This window comes from Euphorbia lathyris, chromosome 8 (assembly GCF_963576675.1).
Source record: "Euphorbia lathyris chromosome 8, ddEupLath1.1, whole genome shotgun sequence".
Taxonomy (NCBI): domain Eukaryota; kingdom Viridiplantae; phylum Streptophyta; class Magnoliopsida; order Malpighiales; family Euphorbiaceae; genus Euphorbia; species Euphorbia lathyris.
The window spans coordinates 27,163,701-27,175,292 of NC_088917.1; the positions used below are offsets into that span (position 1 = coordinate 27,163,701).

The following is an 11,592-nucleotide window of genomic DNA, read 5'->3' on the forward strand; positions in this document are numbered from 1 at the left end:
CAAGGTATCCCGATTCACCATAATTAACCTTGTCAACAGGGGGCGGAGCCAGCCTAGGGCTCGGGGGGGCCGGAGCCCCCCAGCCACCGGCTCCGCCCTTGAGTATTTATCGATTTGTTCCATGTAGCCCCCCTAAAATTAGTATATATTGACTCTATGTAGTCTTATTTCAATATTTATAGGTAGATGAGATGGTTAAGAATGCATGCTCCTATTTTAGAGGTCCTATGTGCAAATCCCCCCAACCTCATTTTCTTTTAGCAAGTTTTTATTTATTTTAACTTTATATTTCAATAATTATAAAAACATGTTACCATTATTAATTAATTTAAATGGACTCTTTAGTTTGATAACACTTTTGAATTCATTTTTATTATGTATTTACTATTAAAAAAAGATTTAACATATTTAATTCCATTAGTTCAATGCTAATTTCTAAAAAATGATAAGATTTTTGCAGTTTTAACGTGTTGGAGGCTAAAATTTTTTTGTCCAACCCTAACGGGCTAGACTTTGAAAATTTATCCTCAACCGCACGACTAAAATTAGCCCCCCCCCAATTCTAAATTCATGGCTCCGCCACTGCTTGTCAATATCACTTGTAGAATATGCATTATCCTCTGTTGATGTTCCAAACAAGGTACCCATTGTACCCTCCATTGAAGGTTGCTCACATTCCTCCATTGTCAGATGCTCATATTCCTCCATTGCAGGTTGCTCATATTCCCTCACTGCAGATTGCTAAACAAAAAATTTGTTTTTTCACGAAAATAAATCTTTTAATTAACAAATTGGATATTGGGTGACGAATTGCTTAAGAGGAATTATGTAAAGGTTTACATGGAGGAAGTTCAAAAGACATTCATGCTTAATGAAACATGCATATTTTCTAACATGATTACAATTTTCGAGAATATATGTCGTTTGTAACGGGTTAAAATGAAAAGAACATTGCAATTACATCAATAGCTTAACACTTTTTTGTACAGCTATAACGGGAAGAAAGAGACGCATTGCAATTACATTAACTAGCTTAACATTTTTATACAAATGCAACGGAAAAAAAATCAACATTGCAATTACATTAACACATGTAACATGCAAAGGAGGCATTGTAATTACATTAACCAGCTTAATAATTTTTATACAAATGTAACGGAAAAAAGAGAGTCATGGTGCAATTGCATTAACATATGTAATAGGTAAAAACAAAGCCCGTTGCAAAACATATTTTCTGTATCGCGTTATTTTAAAAGCATGTTACTAAACATGTTATTTTAGTATCTTTTGTAATAGTCTTACCCATTACTTAAATCCCATTTTTTTTTTTTTACCGTTATTGCTTGTCTTAATGAAGAGAGTATTAATTGGACGCAGATTTTGGCGGGAGATGAAGCTGTGTAAAAAGTTAGAGAGAAAAGTTGGAATCTATTATAATACTAAAAGCTGGATTCTAAAGTTGATTATGTGGCTGAATGTTTACATGACTGTTTTGTAGAGCATGTAGTTGAATTAAAATCGTATTTATTTATTTTTTAGTTTGAAAAATTGTATTTATTAATTTTGTACGTGTTAAAAAAACCACATCTCCACGTTCTTCAGTTATTTAGCTCCTCTATGTCAAACTAAAACTACCATCATGTATTAGTTTTCTTTGCCCCTTTTAAACCACTTCCTGTAATCCAACCTTTATGAAACGATTTTATGTCTCCCTCTATTTCATTTCCGTGCGATTTTGTTTTCATCTTTTTATTTCTGTTCTTCAATGCCATACTTTCGCTGAAGTAAGCACGCTATGTGAATATATCATGGTTTTCGATTCATAGCAGTTGAATCTAATTATGGTTGTCTTGATCGATTCATGCAGGTAAAAGTTTCATGAAATTTTCAGAAGCAGAATTCTCAATTCGACGAAGTAAGCACGATGTGAAATATATCATGGGTTTTCGATTTATAGTAGTTGAATCTGATTATGCTTGGGTTATTAGGTATGAAATTACTTTCAATTTCGTCTTTGTTAGAAGTTTTGAATATATAGATCACTGCTTGATTCATGGGTTTTGTACTCGGCAATTTAACTTATAAGCTAAATGTAGATGATGATATTTTAATTAACAGTTCTCGATTGATTTTGAACTTTTGAACTAAGATAGTCTGATTTATATGGGGTCAATTAATGATATTCTTGGCATCTTTTCTTTTTGGGTCTGTCCTTCATATGCAGACTTTGAAATTCACTGAAATAAGCATGGGTTTTCGATTATTAGTAGTTGAATTTGATTATAGTTGTCTTTATCGATGCATGCAGATAACAAATTCCTGAAGTTTTCAGATACAAATTTCGCAATTCACTGAAGTAAGAGGAGTTGATGGACGAACAGAGTAAAGAGGTTGAAGGTGGAGGTGAAGGCGCGATTGGGGTGAGAAATAGAAGGAAAGCAATAAAAAATTGTCAGGTGAAAATAAAATACATTCTTTTGAAATTTTATAACTTTTTGTTTCATCGATTTGAACATGTGTTGATAAAAAAAATAGGTTTTATTGAATTCCTAATCTTTGGCAATTTGTGTTTCCATCAATTTCCATCAGTTTGTTGAATCCCACCCCACTATGCCCTTCACTTTCATCTCTTGCTTCACTCATTCCTCTATTTTACCTTCTCTTAAGGGTAAGTTTTGTTATTGATTTGCTTTAAATTTTAGGTTATTCCAAAAGTTTGATTTTGAGTCATTCACTTTTAAATTGGTAATTTTCGTTTTCACTTGCTTTTTGACTAGATCTTACATTTTGGGGCATTCGCTTTTCAATTTCCATGTTTTTGTAAAGGCTAGATCAGTATGATGATAATTCTAATTCTGCTCTAACCCGAGCATTTTCTATAAGTCTATGTTCATGATGAATGGACAAGCAGAGGTCTCTGTTTTCTAGGGTCTTTCCATATTACATGGATTGGTAAAGCATTCTTCTTACATCTTTCAACAGTATAGTCCATAGAATTTTAAATATTGATTTTCGGAATGTATTTGTCATTATCAGTAAGCTTTTCCATGGGTTTATTTACATCTTATGTTTTTGTAAGCTTTTCCATGAGTTTATTTACATCTTATGTTTTTTTCATTCTAAAAGGAATGAACTCTGTTATTTTGGTATGCATATGATGATGGTTATTGTGCTTCATCTTTGTTCTCAGGTTTTTAAGCTTTAAGACTTTCATTGTTTTAATTGTTGGTTGTGTTAAATATTTGGGATTAAACTCATGAAGCAGGTTTCAACTATTTGAGATTAAATTATTTATGACATTCCAACAAATTCAAAGGTCAGCCATTCCGTTAGGCGTTGCTTCATAATTAATTAGCAGTAGAGCTACCGTCTTCTGTCACTTTTTGATTCTAATGTGTTTCCTTGCAAACTGATTAAAATACTATCATTATAAAATTGATTTAACTTGAAAGAAAGGAATAAATTGGATGATATTGACTCACTACATCATTTGATGGCTATCCTTAAGTTTCTGATCATTTTCTTGTTCATTTTCTTGGTAGTTTGTAAGGAGTATCTAAACAACTAGCAGGTTATACTTCACATAGCCAATCAGTCTGTTTTGTATTTTACCATCTCCTAATTCTTAATTTTCAGATTGTAATGATTTTTAATAGCTTTGTTTTATTTTGGGTGTGGTCAATTTTGAAATTAAAGTGGAACATATAATTAATGAAATCATCACTTATACTCCATGGTTTGTTTAAATATATAAACTGTTAAACATTTTGATGAATTTATGCTTTATGACGGTGAAGGACTTACTTTTGTGATCTGCTCATGATAATTAAATTACTCTCTTATTCTATAGTATTTACCAAATGATCTGATGTGTTTGTCTTCTTGATTGATAGGTTTTAATCATGGAATTGAGGGGTTTAAAGTGCATTTTCATTTGAGGATGATAGAGTTGGACTTTACATCTTCACTTTCTTCTTCTCCAAATAATGAAGAAACTGGTGTTGTTGGGCAGTGACAAAATTATGGTTGGAGAATGTCTTTAGACAACATTTTTCCAGCATCTCTACTAAGTTTGGACGAGTCATCAATGAACCCTTTGTCTAAAGATGTAAAAGAAATCAATTAGAATGATAACACCTCTGTACCAGTTCATACGTGTTGTAGAAAATTTTTACATTCAAAAAATTATTTAGTCCATATTTCAGTATGGAATTTTAAAATTTGAGCTGATTTGCCTTGGTTATAGATTCTTTTGATTAAATTGAATTAGCTTGGAAGGTTTTATTGAAATCAAGGTCTTAAAATATCATGATTAAGTCCTTAAATTTATAAAAACGCCATAAAAATGTACAAAATAGAAAATTAATTTGTTTTATAGATTTAAAATCTGAATTAGGTCTTTACTTTCTAAATTTTGAATTTTTTTGACATATGCGTATTTTTTTTCTTTTTTAACAAAGACCTGTTTATAATGGCATCCATATCTTCAAACACATTATTTTACGTCCGACGTAAAATATTGGATTAAAGTCGTAAAATATTGGATTAAAGTCGTATGTAGTCCTTGTGGTATCTAAGATTTTATCATTTATCTTGTGTGTATCATTTGATAAAATTTACTCAGAATTATTCTCATAGGCGACATTTACTCTATTTTGGATAAAATTATTTAATGTACAAATAATTTTAAATTGTTGTTTAAATATATAAATTTAGAAAATTCTTACATCAATACTTAACTTTAAAGGCTTGGTCTCTCTTTCTCATTTGGTTAGATTTTGGGTAGAGGATAGCAGGTTGAGAAAGAGATATAAGGATTTGCTGCTTTGCGATGAAAAGCGGATTGACCGAGCTCTTGGCATTGCTTTGTTTTTCTCTCTTTTCTTATCAGCGAGTTCTGATCATAATTGATAGTAAATATTTTTTAAAAATAAAAACCGTACTTTGGTTTTCCTTGCCGGCTATACTTGATCAGTTGGTGCCTTTCTCAAAGAAAAAATATTTGGTGGATTATTTTATTTTAATTGATTTTAGCAGTGAATTTTGTAGCTCAAGTCAAATTTTTTACAAATTAAATTTCACTTATAAGTAATATACTTTTAAGTCACTGATCTTTACATAATTTTAAGCCACTGAACTTTACGTAATTTAAAATTTATTGATTACTATAATTTTAAATCATTGCTTGACTTTTTTTTTATACCAAAATATTATAAGGCATCCCGTGCAATGCACGGGGGTTCATGCTAGTTTTCTACTAAAAACACTAATTCTAGAACTCAAATTTATTGTCAAAATTAATGGAAGCAACTTCCTATCAAAAATAGCAATACTCATTTCGAAATAAGTGTAACTACACTGACTTTTTCCCCCTAAAAAACAGGGACTTCAAAAGCCTACTTTGATAAGCCCTCTAATTCAATGGGCATTACAATGCATACCCATTCTTATGTTTAGAATTAGATGTAGATTATAAAAAAAATTACAAGTACAGAACCTAACTAAATCTGGTTTGCTCGATTTTGTGGTCTAAAAATTCATAAATACATGTCCATAATTTGTACAGTTTAAACTTGGGAAAATTACAAAACTAGGTCAAATTGAAGGCCCATTTATATATTTAACCCATTTACTCAACCTACTACATATCTAGACTGATTTTGTGTGACTTTCCCATAATACCCTCAATATTTACGCGTGTCTCGGCCCCTCCCGCCTGACTTCGCAGATTCCATATTATGCGAAGCCTGCGAAGCTAATGTTTGGGTTTATATGCGAAGCCTTCGAAGCTAAAGTATGATTTACTTGATGAATTTAGTTCGCATATGCGAAGCCTGCGAAGCTAAAGTTTGGTTTACTTGATGAATTTAGTGCGCATATGCGAAGCCTGCGAAGCTAAAGTTTGGTTTACTTGATGAATTTAGTGCGCATATACGAAGCCTGCGAAGCTAAAGTTTGGTTTACTTGATGAATTTAGTTCGCATATGCGAAGCCTGGATATGTTTTGAAGCTAATTCGCGAAGTGGTATATAACAAAAAATGGCAAGCAACAACGGATTCTAACATTAAAATCATAACATTATCAAAATTTACAGCAAGATTGCCACAATAACAACATTAAAATCATAACATTATTAAAATTCACAACAAGATTGCCACAATAAACTCCTAACAAATCACTTCAAAGTGAACCTGACTAATCCGATACCAATTTTTGAAGCGGATGAGTAATCTTGGTGTGCACCGTGGGACACATCCATCCCAAAAGGTCTGGACTTCCATTTCTAGAAATGGCAGTCCAGACGTGTCTCATGGTGCACACCAAGATTACTCATCCGATTCAAAATTGGTACCGGATTAGTTAGGTTCACTTTGAAGATTGGCACCATGGGATGGATGTGTCCCATGGTGCACCCAAGATTGGCACAATCTCTCCTAACGAACCATTTCAGGAGTGAATGTGTCAATCTTGAGGGAAGTTCATCCCTATACAGGAAGGAAAATCATCTCCCCTAAAGCCTAGTACGCCGCCTTCCAGAAAGAGATGTTACGTATTCAACCACCTTCAGAAAAAATTAATCGTGTTAGGCAGAAAAAAGACGATTTTGGCTTCACGAAATGAAGATTAGCGAAGCATGCGAATGTAAATGTGCAGGAAAAGAGGTGATTTTATTTCGCTAATCGATTTTTTCACGAGGTATGCGAGGTCCGAAACGTGACGATCTACTTCGTGAATCGATGCTTTCGTGAAGTCTGCGAGGACTGAAACGTCAGGATCTATTTGCAGACTTCGCGAACTAATCGATTCGCGAGGTAGATCCAAACGTTTCAGACTCTTTCTCTTCGCAGATCTTCGCGAAATCATCGATTCACGAAGTAGATCGTCACTTTCCAGACTATTTCTCTTCGCAAAGCTTCGCGAAACCATCGATTGCGAAGTGAATTCATGAAAAAATGCAGAAAAAACAACAGATACTTACATTTTTCGCCCCTTTCACCCCCAAAAGCGACAATAACAATATGATAACATGGAGAAAATGAAGGAAATAACGTAGAATAACCATTTCTAACATGGTAACAAGAAGAAAGAAACCAAGTAATGAATAGGAAGATGAAGAACCATGGCTTCGTTTTCTAGGGTTAGGAAGTTGCAGAATCAAGAGATGAAGAGAGAAAAAAGAGAAATTCATTGTGATTTTGGCGAAATAGTGCAGATTTCGTGCAATTTAAAGGAAGAAAGGAAGATCAAAAGTCCTCAAATCATTAATGCAGGAGCAACTTTTCGCGTAACCAAAGAGATAGGGGAACAGCCGTTGTTAAATGATTTTTCTGTTAAAAATAATTATTTTAAAATGGAAACAATCAAAAATTTAATTTACAAAGTCAAACCTTTAAGCTAATTTACAATTTCAAATTACTTCATTTTTTTTTTTGAGTGAATCGTTGTGACAACAATTTTAAATGGAAATGCCTTAGTATGCAAAATACACAAATCACAAACCTATATGCAAAAACAATCAAACCACAATGATTTTTGTGTTTGTTTTTTTTTTTTTTTTTTTTTACAAAAGAAAAATTAGAGCAGAACAGGATAAAAAACGTGAAAAGTTTATTTGACTATTTTTAACAAATTCAGATTGCTTTTTAAGCAACCTTATCAGAATACTTCTTTTTCATACTTCAAAATAATTAGTTCAAATAGAACTCTCTATACAGTAGGTTCTTCAACATGAATTGCACTCAATTGAATAGTTTCAGAATTTTAACTTGAACCTCTCTCTATTTCAAACACACAGACAAACACCCACGAATCTCTCTCTATTTCAAACCATTTCATTGATAGCATCTCTATCCAAGGGCTTTTCATGGAGCTTCTATCATATTTGCGTGTAAAGCCCTTGAAACTTACAACAAAGCAGAGTTCGAAGAATGATTATTTTGTAAAAATTACAGTCTGCAACTCTTGAAATAAAAACTGTATTTAACTGACAATGTCTATCATATCATCCTTCATACATAAATGATCTTTAGCAAAATTTTGATTGGTTGACAATAAGACCGACCCTAAACATAAACACCAGATGCAAGTAGAAGGAACAAGGACCCAAAACCCTGCACCAGAGATCATTATTAACTGTAAGCAACAAACCGAAATTTGCAACAACGAATCAGCGCAGATAGTGAAAAAATAGATATAACAAACTCTACCAGAAAGAAAGATGCCAATGCTCCTGACGCAAGTTCCTTTGGAAGACTGCGATTTCGCCTAGATGAGGTTGCTTCATAGCTGCAAAATGATATTTATACTGGTTAGAAAACAAATGGCATAGCAGATGAGCTATGTTTTGTTAGACTTAGATAGAAAGGATCAAACCCTTCACAGCTGCAAAATGACATTTGAGTAAATAAGCCCTCTGGCAGAGTTTAAAACTACTTATTGCATGCTCTTGTAACATGAGAACAATTGAAAGCACCATTGTCTATTTATATTTAAACTCAAGACAACTTCGATACGTGAACATGATAATTCAATTTGTTCTGTCTAGAAGTGCTATTGCAAATTAGAGCTTCTAACAAAAATTTAAAGGACTCCAAAACAACTTTTGAAGCAATGTTCAGAACTATAAACCTCATTAAAAGATAAATAAATAGGACCATATTCTGGTTTGTGCAGGTTTCATGAGTCCTGTAGCTGCTAGAGCCACACACAATTTTAAAGAGTCCAGCAAAACGTTTGAAAAGATGAGTTCTAATGATCATACATTTCAAACATTTAATGTTATATTGGATAGGTTGTAATCAACTTCGTAATGAACTCTGCAATGGAATCATAACATAATGGTGTTCAATTTGAATCTGTTCTTCTCCTTATCATAATGAAATCAACATTACAGTTTCTCTTTACAGTAAGAAAGGTCATTATTATTTCTTCAAAATTTCAATAGTATCGATATTACATATTTTTATTTTTTTCAGATTTTGTTTTCCATCTTATCTCCTCAATGCAATGTGTGCCTTTTTCAATTTAGATTATCAAAAATTCTTTTAATATCATTATTTTTTCTCAATTTTTAATTGTTTTAAGGCAGTCATCGTTTCTTCCAAGAGAGATGAGATACTTATATTCGATGCTTTTATCACATAATAACAGAATCACATTTTCATTTCATTATATTCAATTACACCCTTGTTACATTCCATTACATGCTATCAAACATACATTAGTGTTCCCACAGACCTCGACTGACCAAAACCTTAAGATCTAGGCTTATTAGAATCCTAGGGTGGAGATTAAAATCATCTTAAGGCCTAGATCTAACGGTGATCACTACCGATCAAACATACCTTAGTAGACATTCTTCTCATTCCCATAGTCATAGTCCTAGAACATCTCATGCAAATTACTCTAACTATTAACCATAAATTACTGTATTGGAACTCCAAAATATATTAGATATTCGAAGCAACATCCCAACTTAAACTACCAAATCAAAGCAACAATTGAGCTTCAAATTATCATCTATGTTTTGGACTAATGTACACTCTGGGAGGAAGGAAATAGAAAAGGCTAGTCATATCAGGATAAGAACTATTTTCTGAAATTTTAATATACAGATTGCCATTGATATAGAAAAGCATAATAACTTAGAAACGATTTTGATAATGTGTAGGAGCTTGATTAGAAAATGTGCCGAAACCAAAATCGTAATATAGGAAAAGCAATTATTCCTTCTTGGTTCCATTATACGCATAACGGGCATTACAAACGAAAACAATTTTAAACTCCACAGAAATTCACGAAAATTCTAGATCAAATTTCACCGTCAAACATTACAATAATCATATAAATCACAATCGATTAAACAGAAGTTTATAGCTCAGGAAAAGCCTAGATCTACCCAAACACTAAAACAAAAAGGAAATTACAGATCAGATCGAACTTACATGAAGAAAGAAGCAGTGACCACGAGGCCGATCGAAAGCATAGAGACTGCAAGGACCGGGTACAAATTGACAGGGACTGGACTGGTGATCGGTATAGGAGCCTTCAAAAACAGAAGGAAAGAAAGAAATAAACGAAACGCGAAATCAAAGACAGCAAAGCAGAATTCAGGTGATGAATGGAAATGGTGAGGGACGAAATTGAGGTCAAATGTGAGAGACTTACCATTGATGGTGACAGAGAAGGCAGAAGGTCTCTTCTTCGCTGTGGTGAGGATGGAGGAGAGTGAAGCCACGCTCTGATAGTGAAAAAAACCTGAAGTGACCTACTGAGGTCCGGTTTAAATGAGCCAGAGGAGGGTAGACTGCGTTGACGCTGGCTTGATATTATTCCGTGCTCCGTCTACACCTGAAAGTTTCGAGGACTCTCGCTAGGGGAGATCTGAGCCCTTGGTTAAAAGGGTTAGTTCGGGAAGTACAGATATTAGCCTAACATAACCTACTATAAATTTTTGGGTAAATTACAAAACCATATCAAATTTATTTAACCCATTTACTTAACCTACTACATATTTAGACTGATTTTGTGTAACTTTTTCATAATACCCCTAACCTTCACACTTTCCCTTTACACGAACGTTCTCTCCCCTCTTCTCATTGGTTACGTGAAACGGTTGACAGCTCCTCCATTAATGATTCCAAGACTTTTGATCTTCTTATTTTCCTTTAAATTGCACGAAATTTGCACCATTTCTCCAAATCACAATGTATTTTTCTTCTTTCTCTCTTCATCTCTTGATTCTGCAACATCCTAATCCTAAAAAACGAAGTCATGGTTCTTCATCTTCCATTTCCCTGCTCGTTTCTTGGTTTCTTTCTTTTTGTGACCATCGAGGAAATGATGATTCTACGTTATTTTCATCGTTTTTCTCAGTTTATCATATTATTTTTGTCGAAAAATGTAAGTATATAATGTTTTTTTTTTTTTTTTTGCGTTTTCCCCATAAATCCACTTAGCATATGCGGTTTTCGCGAAGTCTGCGGGAAGAAATTTATCGATTTCACTTCGCGAAATGATGATTACGCGAAGTTTGCAAGGTAATTCGACAAATTTCTCTCGCAGACTCCGCGAAATCATCGTTTCGCGAAGTCAGAGCGTCACATTTCTTCTCGCAGACGTCGCGAAATCATTGTTTCGCTAAGTAAAATCAATCTCTTCCTTGCACATTTATGTTCGCATACTTAGCGAATCCTCGTTTCGTGAAGCCAAATCTTCCTTTTTTCTGGCTAACACGGTTGAATTTTTCTGAAGGTGGTTGAATACATAATATTCATTCCTAGAAGCTGGCGTGCCATGAGAGATATCCATTCCAAAAAGCCTGAACTTCCAACCATCGGTTGTGAATAGGAGTCTACACCGTGGGACAGGTCCATCCCTCTGGTGAATAAGAGCCTATGTATCGTGAGACATCCATCCATCGGTGGTGAATAAGAGCCTATGTATAATGAAGTGATTTGTTAGAAGTTTATTGTGGCAATCTTGTTCTGTACCGTGAGACACATCCATCCATCGGTATTGAATAGGAGCCTATGTATTATGAAGTGATTTGTTAGGAGTTTATTGTGGCAATCTTGTTGTAAATTTTGATA

The 11,592-nt window shown here is 33.6% G+C and overlaps 1 protein-coding gene and 1 long non-coding RNA gene across 3 annotated transcripts; one reads left to right on the forward strand and one right to left on the reverse strand.

Moving 5' to 3' along the window:
- Positions 1-1,649: 1,649 nt before the first annotated feature.
- LOC136203348 (uncharacterized) lies at positions 1,650-4,192 on the forward strand. Of its 2 annotated transcripts, none has more exons than XR_010674799.1 (4): positions 1,650-1,784; positions 1,868-1,988; positions 2,309-2,456; positions 3,894-4,192. It is a non-coding gene; the product is annotated as an uncharacterized lncRNA (long non-coding RNA). The 2 variants fall into 2 exon arrangements; XR_010674798.1 differs by having other exon boundaries at positions 1,868-1,915.
- Positions 4,193-7,799: 3,607 nt separating this feature from the next.
- Positions 7,800-10,360, reverse strand: LOC136201982 (uncharacterized). The gene is made up of 4 exons (XM_065992384.1): positions 10,169-10,360; positions 9,946-10,046; positions 8,209-8,287; positions 7,800-8,112 (listed from the first exon to the last, which is right to left on the reverse strand). The coding sequence occupies exons 1-4, from the start codon at positions 10,169-10,171 to the stop codon at positions 8,065-8,067; spliced, it is 231 nt and encodes a 76-aa protein (XP_065848456.1). The 5' UTR covers positions 10,172-10,360; the 3' UTR covers positions 7,800-8,064.
- Positions 10,361-11,592: the final 1,232 nt, after the last annotated feature.